The sequence below is a fragment of the Tasmannia lanceolata genome, unplaced genomic scaffold (genome assembly GCF_043159265.1).
Source record: "Tasmannia lanceolata isolate RefF3 unplaced genomic scaffold, GAP_Taslan_0.1 ptg000054l, whole genome shotgun sequence".
NCBI classification, from domain to species: Eukaryota; Viridiplantae; Streptophyta; class Magnoliopsida; order Canellales; family Winteraceae; genus Tasmannia; species Tasmannia lanceolata.
In genome coordinates this window covers 2895966-2923269 of record NW_027518731.1, presented here as the reverse complement: position 1 = coordinate 2923269, position 27304 = coordinate 2895966, and the positions used below count along the sequence as shown (strand labels likewise).

The 27304-nt window shown below is 38.2% G+C and overlaps 1 protein-coding gene across 7 annotated transcripts; it reads left to right on the top strand.

Moving 5' to 3' along the window:
* Positions 1 to 3369: 3369 nt before the first annotated feature.
* On the top strand, positions 3370 to 20575 carry LOC143864812 (auxin response factor 1-like). 7 transcript variants are annotated; one of them, XM_077375650.1, is made up of 16 exons: positions 3370 to 3723; positions 3957 to 4198; positions 4930 to 5585; positions 10563 to 10678; positions 11073 to 11168; positions 11312 to 11368; positions 11941 to 12093; positions 12192 to 12276; positions 12651 to 12741; positions 12820 to 12984; positions 13380 to 13499; positions 13583 to 13658; positions 16027 to 16192; positions 16854 to 17359; positions 19396 to 19586; positions 20292 to 20575. In XM_077375650.1, exons 3-16 carry the CDS (start codon positions 5540 to 5542, stop codon positions 20434 to 20436), a joined length of 2013 nt encoding a protein of 670 aa, XP_077231765.1. In that variant the 5' UTR covers positions 3370 to 3723; positions 3957 to 4198; positions 4930 to 5539; the 3' UTR covers positions 20437 to 20575. The 7 variants fall into 7 exon arrangements, with proteins under 7 accessions (XP_077231765.1, XP_077231767.1, XP_077231766.1 ...); XM_077375652.1 differs by having other exon boundaries at positions 3938 to 4198; XM_077375651.1 differs by having other exon boundaries at positions 3816 to 4198.
* The last annotated feature ends 6729 nt before the right edge of the window (positions 20576 to 27304 follow it).

The window sequence follows — 27304 nt, the reverse complement described above, 5'->3', positions numbered from 1 at the left end:
CTAAACAAATCTCATACTAAAATTTTACATGCCAATTTTGCAATACAAGCCTCAAACAGAGTTTATTTTTAGTTGTCGAACATTTTTTTATTTTATTTGACAGTTGGATGAATCCGATTAACTCAAATAGACGGTTAAGATCAACCAAAAGTGGGACCCACATGGCCGTGAGCATGTATGAGAATGATGGGCCCACTCAAGTTTTGAAGGTCCTGATTTATCAGCCATATCGGACACTCTTCCCGATACATATTTATAGCAATATTTAAAGATGAGAAATTATATGATGCCCGACCTTCAAGATATAAAGGACGGAAGGAGACAAAAAACTGCTGCCTTGGTTTTTAAACCAAAGAAAAGTAAAAAACAGTAGGAGAGAGATTTTGTCTCTATCAGCCCTCTATTTTAACAGTCGGGCATCATATAATTTCTCTTTAAAGACATAGGTGTCTTTGTGTTGTAATGGGTCCTACATGGGGGCACCGCCAGAATGTCACGTGACTAAATAATGTGTGGTTGGGCCTCTAGTGAGCCCGAACTCTGGCGCGAGTAGAGCACATTTTACAGATAGCCACGTGTACGGTGGTAAGCTAGTGATGAGAGTGAACCCACCTTGATTCATGGTAACGAACTCAATCGATATCACTTTTCTTTTATCGTGCATTTTCCTTCTCCTTTTGATTTTTCTATTCACGTGAGATTAAAAACGAGTGCCGGACAAGAAAAAAATAATTATTAACCTTATTCTCCCTGACTCCTGACTTGGAGCAGAGCTATCATCTGCCTTGTGAAAAACCTTATCCTGTGGGACCCAACAAAATAATAACATAGTAAAGGGAAACGACTCATTTGCCCTTTTCACACCCCTTTTAGTGTAGTCAAAACTCAAAACTCAAAAATACACTAAAGAGGTTGGCCCAAGGAAGAAACAGGGGTGAGTAAATCACGTCTATAGTAAATTTTATAATGACACGAATATATTATAATAAAAAGGGGAATGATATATTTGCTGTCGGTTTTTACTTGGGACAGCCCCTCTTATAGTGTAAAAGAGTGCTAATATGAAATAAATACAATCTGTCCTGAGTAGAAATAGGGTGGGAATATATCAGTTCCCTAGAAAAAATGAAGAAAATGTGAAGCTTTTTCCTTGCCGGTATATCACTGGCCAGACTCTCTGCCTGCTCCAAGGCAGACATATAATAAATGCATCGGCCAAACCAAACGGTCGCCGTCAATCGGCCGTCAAAAAGTGAGGAGAGTCGTGTAACGGCGTCAAACCTCCTCTTTGCACGCATTCAATACTTCGCCGTCAAAAAAGTAAGTCCCCGCTATATATGTGCAAGTTCAGCGCAAGACGTGCTGTTAAACTAACCCTGGTTTGATCCCGTGCTCCACCGATTTAACCGCTACCTGACTCGGGTTAAGTCGAAATGAAATTACTAAAATACCCTTTTTCATTAATATTTCAGAGGAGTGAAATAATACATGCACCTCTTGTTTGATAATGGCACCCCTCACTTTATTTGGACGGTTCAGATCATTTAATACTTAACAATTGATTAAAAAAAGTGTCCATAAAGAAGGGAATGAGGACTTCCGTTGTTAATTTGAAAGATGCTAAAAGGTTAGTGGTGGTTAACAACTAATTTTTAGAGCCTGCTTGTGCCACACACATGTAATCTGATCCGTTGATTTGACTCATGGCCTTATATCGGGGAAAATGCCGTTGAGATTACTTTGATCGGATGATCATATTCTCTTGATCCGTCAAGGTAAGTTTAGGGTTCTACCCAAAAAACTTCAACCGTTGATTTTGGCTGCCGCATGGGATGTCTGCTCGACAAGGAAGCAAGAGCGTGTGCATTTGATCATGATGTTTTACAAGATCAACTGTATAGATTGATCGCACCAGTTCAGATCATTTCATCTCTATGGAAATACCCTATAAAATGAACGCAGTTCATCATCTTAGCGTCATGTGGTGGGCCCAGATCAAGCTTCCCAAATTTATGGTTTTTCATAAAGTTGTTTGAAATTCTTTTTATAAGAAATATCCAAAAAATGTTTCATGGATATCTTATTAAAATTCACCATATTTGGACTCTTTGAAGATTTGACTTTTATTGAAAATTTTGACAGTGGAAGGTAGAAAATTGTACATGTGGGCCCATCCATTTCGATGATCCCAGCCCTTCATATTTTATCATTCAACAAAGACGGCTGTGTCACAAAATCTCCAACATTGGATTATTATAAGAAGGGTAAAAATGCAACGATCCACATTCAAGTACCCTCGTGGGTCCCAACAGGTACGGCTTGGATAATTCAGGAAGTCAGTACTAATTTTTGCCTATGAATATTTGCATTTCTTAGACTCTTTGGATGTATGGAAAACTTATTTTTCATTTTCTTGTCAAAATTGAAAATTTTCAATACGCTGCATTGCTAGACGAAAAATAGTTGCAAAATAAAATTTGTTTTATATCCATTATACATCTAAACAAAGGGAGATGATATTTTCAACCCCCTTGCATTACGTGCACACCCCCCTTATGACCTGATTTGACATGAAAAAGTGGGCAACTTTATGTCAAATTACGTTATAAGGGGGGGGTGTGCAAGTACTGCAGGGGGTGAAAATATCATCACCCTTAAACAAACTTAGCTCTTTTTTTAAAGAAAATTTGCAAGCATGCTACACACTGGATTGTTTTTCCATGAAATTTTTTTGTTTGAGTTTGTGACCACTGATTGTAAGCCCCCCAACAGGCACACAATCGGTTATCACAATCTCAAACGAACTCGGCAATAGTAATTGCTTATTTTTAGGGAGAGGTATCATCATTATAAATTCAAGGCAATCTAACCATAACGTTAATGCTGGTGCCCAAGTTATTTTTTTTTTCACGAGTAATCAACCAACAGAAAAACAAGAAATTGTAGAAAACGTTTTCGTTTTCAAACAATTTTCAGAAAATTCCTGCAATGTTTTAGACCATAAGTGAAGGGATTTCATTTTCCACATTAACATATTCCTAGTCTAGCGAAAAGTTTCTATTCAAAAAAGTGTCCGTTGTCTGTATTTTATGACAAAATAGCCTTTGGGTAAATGTATAAATGATGATAACGGTATCTTTCTGCGAAAGAGAGATATGATATGGTATTAACAGGGGTATATTTGTCCTTCTAAAAGGACGGAACACTACAATATGTGTGTTCTCTTTCCAGGTCTACTGAGATTCTAAAAGGCTATAATGGATATGGTATTTCAGTAAGTTTTTGGCCTACCAGGGGTATTTACGAAAATGGTATAAAAGGAGTACTTTAATGTTGTGTTTTTGGTCTTTTTTGGGGGACTTTTCCTTTGCGCGTGGAGAGGAAGCTGGTAGGGATACTAGGGCACGCTTCGGACAAGGGTACAAGGAAGGGGGTGCGCGTATAAAATAGAGGGGGCGCGCACTACGTACTAATCGACGATCGCCTTCCTTGAAAACCCGAGAATTCGGTCTCGAAGCTGAAAAAGAGGCAGCGAAAGCGATTTTACAGGCCCTTGTAGGATTTCTAGGGCAAATCCGCTTAAACATCGAACAAGTTCCCCTAATTCCACTTTCAGACATCGATCTGATTTGGCGGTGTTTCGGCGATTACGATAAAGATCGAGCACGTTCTTAAAGCTGAGGCGGATTTCTGGGGTTTGTGGTGGAAAATAGTGCAGAAAAGGTGCGGATTCTTCTTATTGTGAAGGAATTTTATTTTATTTTTTTTTAAATTTCGGTTGGAGAGAAGAATCTAGTGATCTGGATATGATTTAGGTTTCTGGTAAAGATCGAGCATGTTCTTGAAAGCCGAGGCGGATTTGGTGGGAATAGTGCACAAGACGTGCGGATTCTTACTATTGTGAACGAATTTTGTGGTTTTTTTCTTCTTATTGTAGTGATCTGGGTATGATTTAGGGTTTCTGGAGGAGAATCACGTGGAGACATTCAGTATCGAAGGAGGAATTTTGCGATCTAGTATGTTGATGATAGAGACCTGAGGGTTTTAAGTCTAGTGAGAAAGGTCAGATAAGGAGAATATTCGATTAGATTCCAGGTCTCCCAAGAAGATTCTGCTTGGAGAAGAAGAGACTTGCAGGTTTCTCTCTATTCGCGATCTTTTAAAGGCCAAACATCTCCGATTTTCTGCTGTCCGTAAGGCAGGGTTTGCAGTCTCTTGGAATTTCTGCTTTCTTCTTCTTCTCTCTCTCTCGATCATTCTCCGTTGATTGATTTTTCTTATCTGATATTTACTCTTACTCCTAGCTCTGCAAATCCAGAGAATTCTCAATTGAGCTAACCGTTTGTATACATAGATTTTATAATCCAAAGCCTGGATTTTATATGCTAAAACCAAAATTTTAAATGCTAAACCCTAGACTTGCAGGTTTCTCTCTATTCGCGATCTTTTAAAGGCCAAACATCTCCGATTTTCTGCTGTCCGTAAGGCAGGGTTTGCAGTCTCTTGGAATTTCTGCTTTCTTCTTCTTCTCTCTCTCTCGATCATTCTCCGTTGATTGATTTTTCTTATCTGATATTTACTCTTACTCCTAGCTCTGCAAATCCAGAGAATTCTCAATTGAGCTAACCGTTTGGATGCATAGATTTTATAATCCAAAGCCTGGATTTTATATGCTAAAACCAAAATTTTAAATGCTAAACCCTAGATTTTAAATGCGTAAATAAAGTGTGTTACCACTCGATTTTGTATAATCCAGCTTTTAGCTAATAAAATCTAGGTTCAGATCCTGGATTATAAAATCCATGTATCCAAACGGCAGTAGTAAGCGTTAAAAACCCAACCTTTTTATGCATTAATTCCCCTCCCTCTCTCTCTCTCTCTCTCTCTCTACTGCTATTTTTTTAATTTTATTTTGAGCTGATTTTGCAGATACTTTTTTCCGGTTTTCAAGATAAAGAAGGTGTGTATCCTATATCCGTGTCGGGAGCAGAAAAGCCGCGTCGGATCAAGCTCTGGCGAACGGGTTTGGTGCCGTTTCCGTTATAGATTTCCGTTTCAAAGGCGCATAAAGACGTTTCTAGATTTTTTTAATGTACTGGAAGTGGCAGCTGACATTGGAGTTATTCTGGGTTTAAGCCGTTTCAGAGGGAACTGATTACAGGCGTATTTAAGATAACCATTTTTAGGGTTTTCTCTCTTTTCAGAAAATCGAGGCTCTCAGCTATTCTAGGGTTTATAGAGGGGCGGTTTTTAGGGCTAATTTTGAAGTAAATGGTGGGAGTAAAGGCCTAGTTCTGAGTATTAAAGCTGATTTGTTAGGTGAAGCTTAAAAGATTTCTTCCTACATATAGGGGCTTTTAATTTACTTGGTGGAAAGTGTCTGAACAGAGAAATGGGGTAGTATTTTGGCAATTCGTTTTCCTACTTTTAAAGAGGATTTAAACAAGACTGAGCTACTGTTATTGCCGTTCTGCCTCTTTGAAGTTCATTTCATGCAAAAGCTCTTTTAGCTCAAGAATTTTGAGGATTTGTGGTCTTCATGGCCCATGCGCCTTCGAATCATCCCTCTGGAGGACCTCCCTCAGGTTAGGGTTTATCTTCACCTCCTTTCTTTTCTTTTTCCTCTATGAAAATTGAAGGTTATGTGAATGCACACACAAATACAGAGGTATGTATATGTATTCATATCAGCTTGTAGTTACAGTAGCGGGCGGGAAAGGAGAAACAAACAGATGAAACATTTGCTAACAAAATCGAAAGAGTAGCGTTTGGTCGAATCTTTCTTTCTCCTTATTTTCCTCTTGTATTACACGCCTGTATCTGTGTCCCCTTTTTGCTTTGATTGTTTTGTAGTTGCTTCAAAACACCATTCTTTCTCTTATTTGCTATCTCATTTTCTTCTGAATCTCAGTTTTACACCAAGCCTTTTGTGTATCTCAGCATTCATACCAGCATGTAGTTGCAGTAGCTGGCGGGAAATGAGAAAAAACATTTACCAACAAACCTGAAAGAGTATTGCTTGTTTGGTTCTTTCTTTTTCATTATTCTCCTCACCTGAAAGAGTATTGCTTGTTTGGTTCTTTCTTTTTCATTATTCTCCTCACCTGAAAGAGTATTGCTTGTTTGGTTCTTTCTTTTTCATTATTCTCCTCACGTTGTGTAAACGCATGTATCTGTCTTCTCTTTTTTGTTTTGATTGTTTTGTAGTCGCTTTGAAACACCATTCTCTGTCTTTTTAGGTGCTCCCTTTTCTTCTGTATCCCAGCTCTTCATCAAACGTTGCATGAATTTAGGACTCCAAACTGACCCTTCTATGGGTCTCGTTCCACTCATGTTTTAATGTGTTTATCTTCCCACGGTGGAGAATTTTTCGGTCTTTAGACCTTCTCTTTGCTTGTTTTGTTTCTTTGATGTGTTAAGATATTGTTAGTGGTCATTCTTTTATACTCCGGATTAATTTCTTGATGTATTAAGATATTGTTAATGGTCATTCTCTGATACAACATTTGTTTTACTGCAGTTGCAGTGCTTTTTTTGCAATGCTCTTGGGCTGTTCTTTTGCATTTTTCTTGTATTTTCCCCAATTGATCTTGTGATTAATTTTTTAGAATCCATTTACATTTTCTTTGGCATTTTAATGAAGCCTAATGTTTGAGACTTCTTTATGTCGATACAATGCCCCGACCCCTTAATTAGCCAACCTTGTGTTTTTTTGGTGAGACAAGCTCGAGTCATGAACTCTTAACTTGATTAACTGGGAAAGGGATTTGTACTGCTAGCTTCCGGCGCTGCAAGCCAAAATTTTTATTGGAACCGTAGTTTGAAATTTCCACTATAACCGGTGTTCATTTCCATCCCGTTTGAAACTAATACAAAAACCGAGATGTGTAGAAAAATTATAACACTAAGTGTATTAGTGGTATACGATAACAATATGTGTTACATTATTATATTTATTTGGATTATATGTGGTATGTGGGATTTGCTAGGCAATTTCGTGGAAAGCCATTTCACGGCTGACTTTTGCACGAGAGAAAAGCCACCTCATTTCATTCATCTGAGGTGGCTGTCCTCATGCAAAAGTCAGCCGCGAAATGGCTTTTCGCAAAATTGCCTAGCAAATCCCATATTATGTATACATAATTTTATAAAGAGAAAACTGTTGGTGAGCTTAAGCGCACCATTGTTTTGGTGCGCCTAAGTTGTTATAACGCCTCCCATTGGTGCGCTTAAGCGGGACCCAAACATTTAAACGAATGAGAGGCGTTATAACAACTTAAGCGCACCAACAGTTTTCTCTTTTATAAATTACATGTGAAATATGGTATATATGATGAAATGGTTTGTGTGCAGCTGCACAGATAAGCTATCTGTGCATGGCTGCATAAACCATGGGGGGGCCACATTTTTAGGGGGATCCAAAGCATTCATTTGGAAGGCCCTTCCATTGATAGGGTGTGTACCAAAAATCAGCCCTTTAGGATCATCCTAATCCTGCCATTTGTGGAGGGAAAGAATGGGCAGAAACAGTGTCTATCCATTTTCCCCTCCAACTTTGATTGGGTTAGGATGATCCTATAGGGCTGATTTTTGGTACACACCCTATCCATGGAAGGGCCTTCCAAATGAATGCTTTGGACCCCCCAAAAAATGTGGCCCCCACTATGGTTTGTGCAGCCATGCACATATAGCTTATCTGTGCAGTTGCACACAAACCATTTCCTCGGTATATATATATATATATATATATGGGGAAAGTGATTGTGAGCGGCCCCTCATATAAGCTTATATGAGGTGACCGCTAAAAACATGGTGGGCCCACATTTTTGGGGTGATCCGAACCGGTCATTTGATAGGCCCTGACATAGATAGGGGGTGCCCAAAAAATCCGCTCCATAGGATCATCCCAACCCTTCGAACTGTGGAGAAGAAAGAGGGGGAAATGGGCGGGTATAAATTTCCTCACGTACCCGTCCATTTTTCCCTCTTTCACCTCCACAGGTCGAAGGGTTGGGATGATCCTATGGAGCTGATTTTTTGGGCACCCCCTATCTATGTCAGGGCCTATCAAATGACCGGTTCGGATCACCCCAAAAATGTGGGCCCACCATGATTTTAGCAGTCACCTCATATAAGCTTATATGAGGGGCCACTCACAATCACTTTCCCCTATATATATATATATATATATATATATATATATATATATATATATATATAGAGAGAGAGAGAGAGAGAGAGAGAGAGAGAGAGAGAGAGAGAGAGTGTTGGTGAGCTTAAGCTCACCAAACTTATGGTGAGCTTAAGCGCCCAATCACATTGGGGCCTACTTTGTTAGGATGATCCAAAGCATTCATTTGAAAGGCCCTTACATAGATGGGGTGTGTACCAAAAATCAGCTCCATAGGTTCATCCTAACCCATCCATTTGTGGAGGTCAAAATGGACAGACATTATTTGTCCAAAAATCTGCCCATTTTGTCCTCCACAAATGGAGGGGTTAGGATGATCCTATGGAGCTGATTTTTGGTACACACCCTATCTATGATAGGGCCTTGCAAATGAATGGTTTGGATCACCACAGAAAATGTGGGACCCATGTGATTGGGGCGCTTAAGCTCACCAACACTTTCCTCATATGTGTGTATATATATATATATATATATATATATATATATATTATGTATTGATTAGGGTTTTTCTCTCTTTCCGTGTTTTCTTTAAAATGAATCCCATAACAAATATTTCTAGAAAAGAGAGAAATCCTAATCCCACATAAACTCATATTAATTATAATTTCAATTATACCTCCAAAATCTCTGTACATTATGAGCACTATAGGAACTAACCCATCCTCTCCTCAGCAATTCAAGTATGCCATCAATGAATAAATGCCCTTTATATTTAACATAGTCATAATAATGCTATTGTCTCTTAAATGTTAAATGTCATCTTTCCAATTAAACCAATGACACAAGTTAAACCCTAATAAACTCCCGATCAAGCATCCAACTCTGGTCTCTCATACTGAGACCTTAACAAGTAAGACTTTAGGAATTGAGCATCTTCGCAGCCTCGAAAGCACTGTACCAAATCTCCATCTAACCAGCACAAAAACATCCCAACTCCATCTAGCCTGCCCTAATCCCACATGATACACATATCAATGTGAATAAGCTCCAATACTATGTGAGCTATAGCTCGGAGCCTCTATCCACTCCAGCACACACTTATTAGTTCATCAAGTAAACAAATATTTCACAAACTCCTTCTTCCAAAAAATAAGTATATTTAACTATGTAAATACATTTAGAAAACAATTTGTAAATCTATGATAAAACACTCGGCACTGCCGGCGGATAAGAAAACATAAGCGTGCATCATGAAATTATGATCATAATCCTAGATCGACAATCCGATTCACAAAAGTCATAATATATAATATCACATAATCTTTTCCAAGCACACATGTTATTCTGTATCGGTTCTATCTTATTTCCCAGCAATGCCCTAGTCGGTCGAATCGGGGCTGCCTATCACTTACTCGTGATCAGCCTCATCCCCCTCAATGAGGTTGGTCTCGCTATGCGAGTACCAGACCAACCTGTGGACGATCATCAATTAATTACGCATTTTTTGATTGGTTTAATTACAAATTAAATTAACCAATTATCTAGTACATTAACATGCATCTCCATAGGTATGCAATAACAAGCTTACACATATTTGGCAAAGACAATCACAATCATTAGTATGCTTAACCTTCATTCTACATGTCCAAGTTAAATTGACTGCAAGGCCACGCCAATGTAATGCAGGCCAGGAAAAGAGAAAGAGAAGAAAGGGGAGAAAAGAGGAGAAGAAGAGAAGAGAGAAGAAAGTAAATTAGAGGGGAGAAATCTGCAGTAACATTATTCCAAAAGCTATCTTGTCCAATACATGAGGCCCTCATAACATAGGCAATGGAAATAAAATAACATGAAACAAATAAAATTCCTAAATCTAAATAACATGGAAATAAAACCCCCAAAACTAAATAACATGGGAATAAAATCCCTAAAAATCAATCATTCTACTTATTGGGCAAATGTGCCACTCATTGGGCCCCATGGGTTTGCGATGTGCCGATGATCCTCATCACAATGTCTAACAATGTTATGTAAAAATAATTATATAAATTGCATGTGTGAAATATGGTATGTATTAAGTTATCATACATGCCTGATAGCACGTATCACGAGGTATTTGTTGTTGTTAAACCATTATGGGTGATATTTTTTGCTTATGCGATGGTTTTTTTGTGTGTATTTATGCTTATTCTAGCATTTTTTAAATGTTCATCTTAAATGCCCATCTTTTGCATATGTTTAAATGTTTTTTTTATATTATAGGATTTTTTTTCCAAGATTTTCATCTGAAACTGACATGTTTCCATCTCTATCATGACCAAAACGCATACAGAAACCTGAAACCTTAAAGGAACCTGCTATCTTTCTTTAAGCATATTTTTGTTCCTTATTCTCTCTTCAATTTTGATTAATGTTTACACTGTCTGGTTTTTAGGTTCCTCTGGAGATATTTTGTATAAGGAACTCTGGCATGCCTGTGCTGGGCCTTTGGTTACTGTGCCTCGTGAAGAAGAGCGAGTTTATTACTTCCCACAAGGTCACATGGAACAGGTATAGTCTTTTTTTATTTGGTAATAGTATTCTATGTTTTGCTGGGGAATGGAAGCAACATGTCTGTTGTTGCCGACAAACACGCCATGACTTTTGTTTTTCATAGTTCATACTTTTTTGCATGTTTCAACTTCTAACTAATATTTCACAAAAATGTCATTAATTCTCTGTTTTGCTCTACTCCCTTTCTTTTTCCTTTTTTTATATGGGTTCTTACTTCTTAGGACTTTGTGGAAATTGCATGATCAATTTTTTCTTTATTGATGAATTATCCTCTGCTTGAGGAGAGGAATTATTTTCTCTGCTTTAGGACATTATGGGATCTAGTGGAACTATTTATCTGAAAATCTTGGCTTCTTTCGTGATTCCATCCCTTTTTGATTTTTTCTTGAAGTTGGAGGCATCAACTCATCAGGGACTCGACCAGCATATACCTCTGTTTAATCTGCCACCTAAAATCCTCTGCAAGGTTATGAATGTGCAGCTTCGGGTATATTTTCCACAATCTCTTTCTATTGTTTGCATCAACGAATTGTGCGTTTTCTTTCTTAAATTGCTATCTGTTTAATACGGTGCAAGTAATGATAGCATTTTCTTCCTTTTCCCAACTAATTAGCTTATTTTTAAGTGTAGGCTGAACCGGAAACTGATGAAGTTTATGCACAGATTACTCTGCTACCTTTACAAGTTGTGAGTTTTCCTTTCTTTTTTAAGTTTGTCTTCTCGAACCTGAGCTTGCCATGTGATTTGAACTGATTTAACAAGGCTGCCTTCCATTTTTTTAAAAAAAGATGCCAGGTTGCTACCATATCAGAAACTAGATTTACATTTCAGTTTTTTTTTTTCTGGGTACCATATACGTATCCTGATTTCTGAGTATGTAGTCATAAACCCATGGACCCATGGAATTAACATAGTTCGATTTTCAATTTTGACGTATGTCTAAAGAGATGGGGTAATGCAGGAAACACAGAATAAGAATAGGGATAAGAACACCTGCATCCTTACTATTCAAATAAAAAAAAGAACACCTTCATCCTTTCTCGATGTGATTGAAATGATCCTTTTATTAATAAACTGTCTATATATTTCCCATAATAGAATGCATAGCAGATGTCCTGTTGAGGGGAAATTTTTGTCTTTGTGGGTTGTTAAATTTGATCCATGATTTATGAAGTATTAAAAGTAGCACAATCCATTTTGTATACATCCATGATGGCCATTCACTTTGATATTTTCTATATGGTCTTGTTATTGTGCAGGAAGGTGAGATTACCAGCCCAGATCCTCCACTCCCAGAACCTCAACGGTGCACTGTTCATTCATTTTGCAAGACACTCACTGCTTCTGACACAAGTACCCATGGAGGATTCTCTGTCCTCAGGAGGCATGCTGATGAATGTCTGCCCCCATTGGTGAGCTTTGAATCGAATGCTTTCTTTTCTAATAACTCTAGTTCGTGAAGTTCGTTTTATCTTGCTTGTGCCTTTCCTTGATCTTCCTGTTTGTGCAGGATATGTCTCAACATCCTCCGTGGCAAGAATTGGTTGCCGCAGATTTGCATGGGAATGAATGGCATTTTCGTCACATTTTTCGAGGTTAACTTTCTTCTGGCAGTGTTTGCTCTTTGCATACGAAATGTCTATAGCAAACCCTACCTTATTCTCAAATAAAATGGCATAATCGTGACCTAAATGTGGACCACTTCTCTTAAGTGCACCAATTTAAGCCTCAACAATTTAACCATTAAACCTATCATTCAGAAAGAACCCATTAAACCTAAGTGGCTTCTTAGTTGTCGGATGCATTGTCACTTTAACCATCAAAATTATTAGAAAATCATAGTGACTTATTCGAGTTCTCTAGTCTTATAGTAGGAAACCATGGAACTTTATAATTGTGCAAACTAAATGGCCTTGTCCCTTAACTTGTTCGTTCTTCATGCTGCTAAAAAGAAAAATGTTACATGCAGGCCAACCTCGACGACACCTGCTCACTACTGGATGGAGTGTCTTTGTTAGTTCCAAGAGACTGGTAGCTGGTGATGCTTTCATCTTCCTAAGGCAAGTCAATTGCATGCCTATGATTGATTTGATGACCTTTTTGTTTATGTTTAATTTGGTGAATTATAATCATGGCAGAGGTGAAAATGGAGAATTGCGAGTTGGTGTAAGGCGGCTAATGAGGCAACTGAGCAATATGCCGTCGTCTGTGATATCCAGTCACAGCATGCATCTTGGGGTCCTTGCTACTGCGTCTCATGCCGTATCAACATGGACACGCTTTTCTGTGTTCTACAAGCCAAGGTTTGGTAGTTTTTTCCCAGTCTTATTTATTTATTTGTATCAATTCTATCTGTTGAAATGCATATTTTTTTGTAATTTATCAATTCTTGTCTTGCTGAGCAAGGTCTTCCGGGTTTCTGTGGAGCAGTCTCTGGGGTTTTAATTAATGTTAAAAAACTCTTCACCCAAATTTTTTTTTTTTTGGTTTTTAACTTTAAGTTGACCAATTGAATGAAGGCTTTGCTAACATTGTTAAAAATCAGCTGACTTGCTAAATACTTCCATTTTTTCTTTATGAAATTGGTGTTTGGATTTGGTTCTTGGAGCCTTACGGAGTTCTGAGTTCATCTTTGTAATTTTTTTTTGGTAATCATAAGAAAAAATAAAGATGTTGAACCATTGCTCTTTTATTCCAGAACAAGTCGATCTGAGTTTATCATAAGTGTGAACAAATATCTTGAAGCTAGGAACCACAAACTCTCTGTTGGGATGAGGTTTAAGATGAGATTCGAGGGCGAGGAAGCTCCTGAAAGACGGTATGTCAAGTTGCAGCCAGTGCTTCTAAAGTTGTGAAGAGATTACACAACACATTGATTAACTCTCTCTTTTTTATCTACAGGTTCAGTGGGACTATCATTGGCGTTGGAGATGATTCATCCTCACATTGGGTGGATTCAGAATGGAGATCCTTAAAGGTGACCTTTTTCGTTTGCCATGATATAAAACCTTGGGCATGGCAAACTAGCTGGATTTAGCGCTAAGGGCCTTGATATGATTTAGCCAAATGTTAAATTTTTTCTCAAAACTCGATCCTCAAAGTACTTGAAGATTGAAGTGCACGAGTAATAGTTCCCCAAAACTTTGTTGGAATGCCAACCTCAAACCTAGAAAAACTTGGTTGTGATCATTGTTTTCAAATCTTACAATTTACTATCAAATCTTACTTATTCAAATCGTCGTATGGAGTTTGATATGAATCCCATGATTGAATCTAAATTTGTATGAATATTGTGATTTTCAATAGAAACGTACTTTTCAATCTTTAAAATCGTATGATTCATGCGATTTACCCTAATTAGGTTTCTTTTAAAAGAAAATATAACCTCCATTCAAAATTCCCTTACCCTCTTGCGTTGAATAAGCCCTCGAAATTACTTTCGCAAGAACGAAGAAAGAGGAAGAAGAGTTAGAACGAATTGAACCAGTTTGAACCGGCAGAAAGGAGAAGAAGAAAAAGGGGATGGACCAGTTTGAGCCTGTTCTTCTTGAAGTAGATGAACCGGTTCGAAACATTTGAACAAATCATATAACCATTTCAAACAATCAAAAAATGAAGAGAAAAAGTTGGCAAAACAAAGAAGAAAGAGAACAATAGAGAACATATCTGGTGTGGTGGCCATTGTTGCCTTTCACCTGAGCAAGGGCATGAAGCAACTCACCGTCTGAAGGGAAGTTCGTTGGTTTTTTCCCTCCCTTTGGCTGGGATTAGAGGTTGGCAGGGACTCTAAGTTAGCATATGCATGTTGTCCTCTTTCGGCAAAGCTTCTCATTTACCCTATTTTTGATTCGATGGAATAGGCGAAAATAAGAGAATGAGAATCCTCCGAAATGACTCCATTCCGCCACTAATACAAACTACGCCTTTTAAACCTCAAACTATGGAAATTGGAGAAAGAGGTGCCGTGGATCGGGATTACAGAACGCGTTCTTCTCGAGTTTTTTATATTTTCATTCTCCGCACGAAAAAAGCACAATTTGATAATCGTTGTCCAACATTACATGTCTCTTCTTTTTTTCATGATGAGATTAGAAGTGCGTAGGGGACTGTATGAGTTTTTTTGGTTAAAATTAGACGTAGATAGGGATTGTAAGATTAGAAGTTCTTTGTTTATTTCTATGTGGACTTCCTCTCTCTCTTTTTATTGCGACTATCCTAGCACTTAATGTTACAAAAATGAATTATGCAGCTTAGTTTATCTTTTTAGTGTTTACCCACTTTTGGGGAACTTATTTCCATATGTGTACTCTTGAGGGCATTACTTACATCGAGGAGGGAGATTTGCTGTAATGAGGACAACAATAACGACTTATCATTTTTTTTTAATAATTGATAGTTGTCATTTGATGTTTGAGACTGAGAAAATTGACATGCATTTGTGTCTGTTATCATTTTATGATATTAACCAATATGCATGGGTTTGGATGGGATGTATGTGTCATGTTTGTTAGCAAACAATTCAAATTATATTACTGAATAACTAATCATGGTAGTTTTGATTTAAATTAATGAATTTAGATGAAAAATAAATAATTAGTCATTTTATATATATGAATATTACGATTTACAATCTGATACAATTTGACCGTTGTTATGATTTACGATTTGTTTTTGACTTTCAAAACATTGTTTTTGATGACATGGAACCACATCCCCTACATTGGTTGTGATGACTTGGAACCAAGGTTTTAAATTTCGATTTCGGTATGCGTTCGGCCCTCACAGAAACTAAAAATTTCGGCCGAAATCCAAAATTTCGCCGAATTTCATGAAATTTGGGATTTCGCCAAATTTGGGATTTTGCCAAATTTCAGTTTTGGTCCCAACTGAAATCCAAAATATTTGGATTTCGGACGAAATTTAAAACCATGCTTGGAACAACAGTGGGGCTTTACTGGGACTCCTGTTTTTGAAGCTTGGTGTGGCACCCTTGGTGTCTTTTACAGTTCTTGGATTGCTTTTTATTTCTTTAGCCCCTGTTTGGATTGTTAGAAAAACTTCTCTTGCGGAAATTTTTTTCCTAGGAATTTTATTCCACGATTTAGAGGAAAATGATATAATTCTCGCTTATTTAGAGAGACCATTATAAATTGAAGGTATTCCTATAAATAAAGCTTGAATTGTGGCGGTCAACTTACTTTTGTCATGTCTACTCAAACAATGGAAAAGCAAGAAATTTTGGAAAAAAATTCTATTCCAAACTTTTCCAGAAACTTCCTGCAATCCAAACAGGGTCTTAGTTCATGCACATAATTTATAGTAATGGACCATGGATTTCTTTGCAGGTTCAATGGGATGAACCTTCATCGATCCCACGGCCGGAAAGAGTTTCTCCATGGGAATTGGAGCCTCTTGTTCCAGCTACTCCTTCAACCTCCCAACCAGCACCGAGGAACAAACGGGCACGGCCGCTAGTTTTACCTTCAACACCGGATCTTCCACCAGCATTTGGTATGATGTGATGTTCTTTTGAAGTCATGGTTAGATAATTCTTCCTTACCTCTTTGTAAAAGGGGGAAAAAGATCCAAACATGGCAAAACTCTTCATAAAAAGGTTATTTCAAATTTGCATATCCACATCACTATATGCCCTGTTCAATATAGAGAATATATAATGTGTCATGGTTCAAAACATTGTCTCAAGCGATGCATGCCTTTTTTGCCCTGGCAATGCAAGTGTGACCCGTTTGTTGCTAGAACTGAAAAAGGTCACCACATGGTTCATGAAATATCTGCATAAAATATTATTTTGACCATTAGCCATTTCTATGTTACTTGTCCATAAAACTTTTTCATGTGGTAATTTGTGATGTTAATTTACATAATTTTTTTTGAATTTTAAAAAATTGAGATGATCATATATGTGAGATGAGATATGTGCTCTTGAGAACAAAATTTTAATCCTGGCTTCCATTGCCATCGTTTTAGAAGAGGTATGTTTTGGCCTCATCTCCCATGGCTATTTTCATCACAACCCTCATCTGCTTCTCTTTTGCCAACGCATGTGCTCTAAGACCAATATATGTCGTTTTAGAGTAGGTATGTTTTGGCATCATCTCCCAGTGCTATTTTCATCACAACCCTCACTTGCTTTTATCTTTTGCCAATTTAGGGCTGTGGAAATCCCCAGATAGTGCTCCCTCACATTTCTCATATTCTGGTATACAACGAGGGCGAGAAATGTATCCATCACCCACTTCCACCCTTTTCTCCCCGGTGTCGAAAGTGGGGTCCTTTGCGTTCAATGGGAACAATTCACCAGCCGCAGTGTCAAGCAATACAATTTGTTGGTCTAACCGAGCAGGAGCTCCAGCAGAGGTTTTTACTGGGAGTATCAATAGAGAACCAGGTGAAAGGCGTCAAGAAACTGGTGGTGGTGGGTACCGGTTATTTGGGATTGACCTAGTTGACAATTCCACTGTGGATGAAATGATGCCGGTTACTGGTGGAGTTGGAGATGATCATCTGATTCCATCTTTAGATGTGGATTCTGACAGGCAATCTCAGCCATCAAATACCAATCGCACTGATCTTCCAGCAGTCAGCAGTGAACCTGAGAAATCTTGCTTGAGGTCACCCCAAGAGATGCAAAGCAGGCAAACACGGAGCTGTACAAAGGTAACTCGGTCACTCCATCCCACTGCAAATTCCATACTCTTGTTCAAAGCTCTGGAGATGTTGGTACTCCTATCACATCTGCACAATCATATTAACAAATATACATAAGGATTTAAACAGGAATAATCTGGCATGAAGGTGTACTCATACAGTGAAAGTGGGCCATGCATGAAAATTTATCATCCTCTGATTCATCTGAACAAGTGATAGGATACCACCCACTAACAATGCCCAGTAAGGATGCTTCATGCCGGTCATTTCTCATATTTAAATATAAAATAAAAAAAGAAAACCCAAAAGTAACAACAAATATAGATGTGGTTGTTGTTGTTGTTGTTGTCTTAATAGCTATCTTCGTGGCTTAAAAACCTATGAATGCCATGTCCTTACTGAGTGGTTTAGCCATGAAGGTAAAATCATTGAGTTAGACATGTTCAAATCGGGCACCATGATCATGGAGGCCCTCAAAAGCTCAATATACCTACTTGTCTGAACACATATATTATCAAGGTAAGGAAACAAAATAACTATAGTGTAAAACATATATAAGTTTTATTATGTTATGTATCAAATTATGTCTACATAATCATGGATTTGCATGCATATTATGTTTCTATTTATGGGGGGCTGATGAGGCCCTCAAAAGCTCAATATACCACAAATATATTTTCAGGGATTTGCTAGCGTCCATCGCAGAAGGCATTTCGCGGATGGTCTGTTGCATCTGACAGCAGCCACAGAGGCACACTTTTCAGCAGATCTTGTCTTCATTCACGAGGTGGCTGCTGTCAGATGCAACAGACCTTCCGCGAAATGCCTTCTGCGATGGACGCTAGCATATCCCATATTATCAAGGTAAGGAAACAGAATAACTATAGTGTCAAAAAGGACGCAGAATAACTAATTTTTTTTTATGATATGTATCTATATCTATGCATAATCATGGATTTTCATGCATATTATGTTTCTATTTATGGGGGGCCTGATTTTCGCTGCCTGAAGACTCTCAACAGGGAAAATATTAAGGATAAGAAATTTATTATGATACAGATCAATATATATATATATATATATATATATATATATATATATATATGAGGAATAAGATTGTGCGGTCGAGGGCCCAACCACATGGGTCCCACATTTTTTGTGCTGATCAAAACCATTCATTTGCAAGGTCCCATCATAGATAGGGTGTGTACAAAAAATCAGGTCCATTGGATCACCTAATCCCTCCAAAAGTGGAGGGCAAAAATGGGCAGATTTGTGGCAAACGGTGTCTGTCCATTTTGCCCTCCACTTTTGGATGGGTTAGGATGATCCTATGGAGCTGATTTTTTGTACATACCCCATCTATGTAAGGGCCTTTCAAATGAATGCTTTGGATCATCCTAACAAAGTGGGCCCACATGAGTTTGGCACCCTCAACCGCACCTAAGCTTGGTGCGGTCGACCACACTCCTTTTTCCTTTTCCTCTCTCTCTCTCTCTCTCTCTCTCTCTATATATATATATATATATATATATATATATATATATATATATATATATATATATATGGGTGTGTGTGTGTGTGTGCGTGTGTGTGTGTGTACATATTCGACCACATATATTATCTATCTATGGGGAGCTGATATTTGCATACCCTGGTCTGACAGTGGCACCTCCTTGGCTCTTAAAACACAGATAGGGGTTCCATTATCAAACAAGGGAATATCCATTTCATATATCAATATGGGAATGTCTACGCAAATTTGCAAAAGCAATTTTTTCAAGAGAGAAGTGCGACCTGATGAATTAAATGAATAAAACAAATTCAGCTATGTGGTGGCACTTCTCTCTTGAAAAAGAGGAGTGTAGAAATGGCTTTGTGCGAATTTGCCTATACATTCCCTACCTCTTTATAAGTAATTTAATGGAACGACTTTAATATCCCCTTAAAATGAATCTGGATGGATTGTGAGATGAAATGGTAAGCTTGTTTTTTTTTTTTTTTTTTGGGAAAAGAAAGTTTGAATGTTGTTTGTATGAATGCAGGTTCACATGCAAGGGATGGCTGTAGGGAGGGCAGTGGACCTAACAAGGTTTGACGGCTACGATGAGCTTCTCAGGAAGCTCGAGGAGATGTTTAGTATTGAAGGAGAGCTCTGTGGGCCCTCCAAAAAGTGGCAGGTTGTCTACACCGATGATGAGGATGACACGATGCAAGTTGGCGACGACCCCTGGCAGTAAGACTACTCATTCGTCCTTTCTTTGTTTTTTTGGTTCAGAGGTTTATATTTTTATGCACACAAAACCAGCGACAAGGGTGCCCCCATTGGATCATCTCACCAAAATGCATTTATTATTCACTTAATTTTATATTATCCTTTGCCATTATAAATGCACTTTGGCGTGATGGTCCAATGGGGGCCACTCTTGCAGCTTGTTTTTTTGCAATGGAATCCTTAAGTTTGTATGTACATGTGCGTGCGTGCGTGCGTGTGTGTGTGAGAGAGAGAGAGAGAGAGAGAGAGAGAGAGAGAGAGAGGGGAGCACCCTTATACACATGATCTTGCTAATGGGAATGAGAAAACAACCGACAGGCAAGGTTTGATGCCAGTGCTGCTCATTACTGATTTATGGTTTTTGGTGCAAATGACCAAAGTTCCCTTCATTACTTTTCTAGGGCCATGTTTAGAGCTTTACGCTGAACATTGAAAAATGTTTTCTGTAAAATTCAAAAATTCTGAAGTTACTATGACCTGATTTTCATTTAAAATTTTCACAAAAAACACTTTGAGAAAAACAACATTATTGTTATAGCTATTGAGAAAACCTTTTCTTCAGCACAGGCAACTTGATTAAAAGGTGGGTTTCTTTCTGTTTGAAAGTTATCCACTGATTTTGGAACAAGGGTGATATTGGTTGATTTGTGAATCTGAATTTTGCAGTGAGTTCTGCAATATGGTGAGGAAGATCCACATCTACACTTGTGAGGAGGCAAAGCGTCTTTCTCCAAAACCAAAGCTGCCAATCCACGCCGAGCCCAAACTGGATGCCGATACAGAGGATGCCACATCTAGCAAGGAACAGTGACTTCATGGCAGTCAAGATTTCGCTTTGGAGGGTTTGTTTTCCACGTTTTGTTGCCCTTCACGAAAGGAGCCTTTTTTTGTCCCTCTACTTTCTATCTATATTCTTAAGAGTTTAATGGAAGGATCAACTTTACTCTCAACCGAAATATACTCACTTGCACAATTGCCAAGCCATCTTTGAACATCTTTCGTCCATTGCAGTCAGTGTTTACCTATCTCAGGAAAAACAGGAGTTTCTATGAAATTTAGACTGTATGAGCCCTCTGACAAGGACCCTGCTACAAATTTAAGAGAATTTACGTCTCTTTTGAACTGCTGCAAGGGCAAGAGGAATGTTTTGATCCAATCTGAATCGACATGCCATTGGCCTGTCTGTATGGTTCAAGAGGAATGTTCTCCTGGGAAGAAAGCCCTCTTGATGAAATAAGAAACCCTAATTGACAATTAATTGAAGTATATTTTCCACCTTTAAATAGTCCAATATTTTTTTGTACGCAGTCAGTGTTCATGGAATTGCTAACTATTTGAACATAAAAACGATACTGCAATCCATAATCTAGCACCAAATCCCAAGAAGTTATCACCGATGGGGGAACCTGTTTTTATGTATCCATGAACCCTCCTACTAGTACAGGTCCATCAGAGTTTGAACTGTCTCCGACTAGTTTCGCTGGCTGGTGGGATCCACATTACCCAGGATGGCTTAGGGCTTTTGTTTGGCATTTGGTTGCCACATCATAAAACCCCCTTGATTGGTTGCCAATATTGCATCAAGCCATAAACATTCCAGGAGACTTCCAGGGACAATCCTGGCTAATAATTGCATGTTTGAGGAGGCAAATGGGCCGTGCCGCACGATAATTCTCGGCCCAACATGGCCCGCGGGCCAGGCCAGGCATCAATTTTTAGCCTACAACTCATGCTAAATTGTCTATTTAGCCTACCCAGAAAAATAATGCCATGGGAGAAATACTGTACAACCAGTTAAATCAATTTTTTTAGATGGTCCATTGTCAGCATTTGTGTTGACGCCTTTGTATATGAGGAAGAGAAGTGATGTTGCTAGTGATGCACATTTTGCCTTGAGCTAAATATGAAGCCGTTGCAAATATTTATTCCCGCCTGTAACAGGACATTACATAATATTTGCTTAATTAGCCATATCACAAAGAATACTGCTAAGAAAGTGTCACCAGATCCCCCTCTCTGGGGGTTGTACCTGTAATTATTGTTATATTACAATCTTCCCATCCAATCCTCAGAAGAGTATCCTTTTATCCGGGAGGTGATAACTCCCCCCACCACCACACAAATTCCCCCCATTCAACATTTCTTTTGCCTTTGAACAGCTTTCTCCATTGTCATCGTCTTCCATTTACTATGCAAACCTCAAAACATTTAAATTTAAAAGGAAATGATTTAATTATGGTTTTATTTAGAGGGAACAAAAATTGAATAGGGTTGGTTCAAATTATTCTTTTTAGTGTATAAAAACAAATACGAACATTTAGAAATATTTTTTCCTTTCCAAACTTTTCAAGAAAATTCCTACAATCAAAATAGGGCACCTCTAATCCTGAACTCTTTAGCCCATAGATCTAGAGTTGTTGAGTTGCCAACTTGTAAAAATTGAAGTGCAGACCATTTATGATCAACTCCATGTTCAACTGTGAATTTGGAATTTGGTGGTGCTCTTTTTCCGATCTCCAAATTCCAGTACTTACGTTTTGCTAACGAGTGCCCCAAGGCACCCGTTAAGTGCATTGGGAAATGATATTTTCCAATCATTTTACACGCTGTTTGATGAAAATACTCATTTTCAATGAATTTATCATCAAAAGTTGTGTAAAATATCATTCCCAATGCACCTTAACAAGTGCCCTAAGGGCACTCGTCAGCAAAACCCTTATATTTATAGTCTTTCCTAGGAAAAATCTCAAAAGAAAGTTGCTTATACACCGCTTACTACAAGGCATTTATCGGGCCCAATTTTTGTCTTGTTTCAGGGATCAGATTAATTGACAAAACGGAAACCGTAAGTCCAACCATATGCTACTGAAAACACCTTGATCGGATGATCCTAGGCCTTTGATCAATCAGTCTCCATTTGGGCTCTATCAAGAAAAGCTAATGGGTTGATTTTCTACGTGGTCATCTTGCTAGAATTCACATACATCTCCCACATGGAACACCTAAAAATTGCCCTTTTAGTATTATTGAATGTAAATATGGCTTTGTCGCCCCAAAATATCTGCCAATGAGAAGGCCGGCGTTTTGGCAAAGGACGGTACAGCTTTTGTACCACCTAATTATGGCCTTTAGGTTCTGAGCCTACCAAAGAAGAAATGCAAAAGGAGGTATCATTTTTTTTAGTGATGTACAACCCATATTGAGAGCAAAACAAAGAAAAACTATAGGTGCCCACAGACCAAGTTGGTCAAATACAATGGAACAACCAAACCAACACAGAAATGGTCCGACCCAATATATGCCATTAACAACACATTCTCGAGAGAAATATATAAAAATCAAAGATGGTATAAAAGAAAGAGTAATTTTCCTTTGTGGAGACCCACTATAAGACACTCGATCAAAGGTTAGTAGCTTTGTTAAACATGTCCGAGTGGTGTTTTCAAAGAGAAAGTGGAACTCAACTTGTCCATGGAAACTACCTGGAAGCTCCCCATTGGAATGCAAAGATTTTGGGCTATACTAACAATGCCGGTTTTGGCAAAAGAGTCAAAAAAGCATTTGGGAAGAATGATGCTTGTAAAAATCAACTGCCTAAATAACTACAGACGTGATTGGTAATACACTAGGGACCGTATGATCAAGGGCAAAGATTGAAAGAGATGAACAATTTTGCATCAATGAGAGATGGGAACGAAAAGGCTTCACCCCATCTGCCTTTCGTGATACTATTGGGGCCCATTTGACTTTGGCACCTTTTTTCTTAGAAAAGCATAACGACCAACAAATGAATGAACGGCTTGGATCATCATATGGAGTGGGTTGTACTGCACTTTTTGAAAGATGGGTTTGTACAGCCACCGATCGTATAATTTCTCATTTATACATTTACTTGTAAAATGCCCCTCTATTACTTATAACATTGTTTGGATACATGCAATCTAAGACCCTTTTTTTATAACCTAGAACCTAGATTTTACAAGCTAAAACTTGGATTTTACAATCCTTAAAGAAGTACAATCAAGGTTTTAGCTTATAAAATTTAACATTTTACATTCTTGGATTACAAAATCCATGCATGACGGATATCTCATTGGCAAGATTGAAGCATTCCGTCAGGGGGGGGGGAGGAGGCGGAAATATCATTCCCCTTTTTATTTTCTATGAAGCATTTTCAAAAGGTGCAGTCCCTCTTGGTAAAGGTGGGACCTGCTACCATTTGATATTTGGATTGCCCGCCGTTGAAATGTTTCATGTCACCACGTGAGAGTCGAATGTCCAATACTAACCGCCTTTGTAGTTTCCACGCGCTTTTCAATCTTTTTTGGTTTTGGCTGTTACTAAGAAAGCCGCGTGTGGTGTGCAGTGGCGGAGCCAAGATTTATACATAAGGGCAAAATAAGATAATATATTTAATACAAAAAAAATAAAAATACATAGTTAATGAAAAGCTCACTACAGTTGTCATCGACGAGTCGATCATGCTCTGAAAGCAATGCATAATTGTTTCATTATCAATGCTACAAAATATATCAGTTTCAATGTAAGTAATCAAACTATCAGTCATCCTTTGTTCTGCCATCCGTTTCCGTAAATTTCTATGGTTTTATCATAAATATCTAGGGCAAATCTCATCAATCAAATGCTTTAGTCTTCAGAAATACAAAAAATAAAGAAAAAAAGGAAAAAAATCTGCCCTTACCTCCTCTTCCTCCTTATTCTTCTTCTTATTCTTCTTCTTTACTTCTTAGATGAGAGTGGGAGGGGCGAAGTTGAATCGAACGGCTTGAGAGTTGCCGAGTTGGGATGGTGGGACCATGGGAATGGGAGGGGCGAGTAGTTTCCGATGAAAGGAAAGAAGAACTCTATGTTTTTAAGTGTGAATTTTAAGTTTGGGATTATTTTAGGGCAGTGATATTTTCCCAATTTCCCCCCTGATGGATAAAATCACCCCCCTTGAGTCCTTGACGTTTTCCTTTAAGTTTCAAAGGTAAAGGAAATGGTCAAAAGTGGAGAATTTATCCTCGGGCAGTGAACCAATCTCATGATCCACGAAAAGTATCATTGTCCTACTTTATTTTTATATTTTGCTACTTTTCAACTGTTGTTTTCTAGAAAAGTATAGAAAACTTTTCCAAAACTTTTAAAACATGTTCTTTATTTAGTTTTTTTTTTTCAACTCATGAGGGGCATGTCGGCAGTGGGTAAAAAGTTAACTTTCTTGTTCGTGCAATGCATGAGACAAAAGAAGGTAAATACTTTAAGAAGCTGAAAAATGAAAAGGAAGGAATGAGAAAAAAGAAGGTAAATACTTTAAGAAGCTGAAAAATGAAAAGGAAGGAAAGAAAGGGAGAAATATGAGTAATGGACGTGAAATATGACCAAATAGTTTAGTGTGAAATTAGAATATTTCTTCATAATTAATGTTTTAACAAATGCATGGTATATATCAGTATTGAAATGTGAGTAAATTGTTAGGAGAGAGAGAGTGAGAGAGAAACGTTAAACAGAAGTAACAAATACCAGGAATGTTAAACTGAAGGGCCCCTTTACAAAAAAGAAGCTATACGGGCGCTCCCATTGGACCACCTCACCAAATCAAGCACATTCATTATTTGTTTATTTACATTTGTCTGCACCATTATAAATTCACTTTGGTGAAATGGTCCAATGTGGGTGCCCCTATAGCTGAACTTTGCAAGGACGCCCTTCAGTTTAGCATTGAATAAAAAGGAGAGAAAAGCATCCCAGATCCTAATGAGAAGTAGAAGCAGCATTGAACAAACAATAAATTTAGCAGATAGACTATGTCAATGACAAAACAATAACTTTAGACTTTAGAATGATATATATTTACGTCCCTTTAGTCATACATAGTTTATCTGCTAAATTTATTGTTGGGATAATTACATTTACACCTCTAGTTACATATCCACTTCCACCCCTATAGTTTAAAACGTGACAAATACACCCTGTAGTTTCAATTTGTTTAAGGTTTGCCCCCTCAGCTGAAGGTTCGTCCATATATTGAAGGGTTAGGATGATCCGATGGAGCTGATTTTTTGGGCACACCCTATCTATGTCAGGATCCATCAAATGAACGCTTTGGATCATCCAAATAATGTGGGCCGATACCCGAATCCAAACACTACCAAAAAATCATCCAAATAATGTGGGCCAACATTGTTTGGATGATCCAAAGCGTTCATTTGATGGGCCCTGACATAAATAAAGTGTGCCTAAAAAATCAGCTCCATCGGATCATCCTAACCCTTCAATCTATGGACGAACCTTCAGCTGAGGGGGCCTACCTTAAACAAATTGAAACTAAATGGGTGTATTTGTCACATTTTAAACTATATTGGTGGAAGTGAATGTGTTAGAAACTAGAGGGGGTGTAAATGTAATTATCCCTTTATCGTTTGTTCAGCTTTTATTTACGCCCCTTTAGTCATGACAAAAGGGAGGCTAATGTGCTTGATGACAAACAATAACTTTATGCATCAAGTACATTAGCCGGCCCCTTCCGTCGCCCCTCTTACGTCATTAATAATTAATAAAAAAGCGTCACTTTTGCGTCACTCCCACCCACCATTATTCTTTCAAACCCGATAATTTATATATCATTCTAAAGTCTAAACCACAAAGCAAGGGACTTTAATTTTTTCGTCCCCACTCTCAGGAAGGATAGTACACGCCGGCCCCTTTAACGTGAATTGTGGGCAAACTTTTAATGCAAGTAATCATCCCTTCTCTACAACGTAAAAATAGGGAAGAACAAAAGTGTACTGTACCAGATCGAGTGCACAATTTAATGGCCGAAACGGTTACCGAAACCGAGTTTTACCCAACCCCCACCGCCCCCCCCACCCCCTTCCCCCCCCCCCCCCCCCCACACACACACAGTTGAATGAAACACAATCTCGAGTTTAAGGGTACTTAGGTAATTTTCCCTGGTCCTTTTGTCTTGCCCTAGGAATGAATGGGGGTAAAGGAACTCGTTTTAGGCAGGTTTGTTTGTTGCAGAGGTGGGACCCAGGTGGGATTATGGTTTTTAAAGATTGAGAAGGAGTGTTTTTCTCATTTTGATATTGTTTGTTGTGCCCTTGTTTTAAACTTATAAAATAATTATTGTTTCCTCATACACAATCAATGTCAATAGCCGTCTCCAACTAGGGGGCAAAATTACCTAGCAAATCCATACCTGCTAATAGGGCTGCAACTCGGGTCGGGCGGGTCGGGTTTTAGAGAACCCGACCCTACCTGAGAAATATCTCGGGTCGGGTCGGGTCGGGTTTTTTTTCGGAAAACCCAAGATTCCCGAACCCGGATAAGAGAAATAATGTGTCAAACTATTTGGTATCAAATGGACGGTTATATAACTTATATGACAAATAACATTTAATTTTGTCATTTTTCTTATTCTGATGACAATTATCTCACTTCCCCTCTCACATTTCTACGTTGCTCCCTCTACTAACTCTATGCCCTAATTGTGTACAACTTAAGTAGGACCTAGGACACTCCCTAGGGCAGTACGATTCAAAATAGTTTGTAACCCAGACTAAAAAATATGATTTGAAAAGCACTCCGAAACGATCAAACCGAAACCAATTCGAACAAATCATGACCAGCACATAGTCGATCAGTTCCGATCTGGCCACCGATCGTATAATTTC

Coding starts and splice junctions, on each gene's coding strand:
- LOC143864812 (XM_077375656.1), top strand. CDS start 5,540: ATGGCCCATGCGCCTTCGAATCATCCCTCTGGAGGACCTCCCTCAG. Junction 12,742..12,819: donor GATGCTTTCATCTTCCTAAG/GCAAGTCAATTG, acceptor TAATCATGGCAG/AGGTGAAAATGGAGAATTGC. Junction 12,985..13,379: donor TCTGTGTTCTACAAGCCAAG/GTTTGGTAGTTT, acceptor CTTTTATTCCAG/AACAAGTCGATCTGAGTTTA.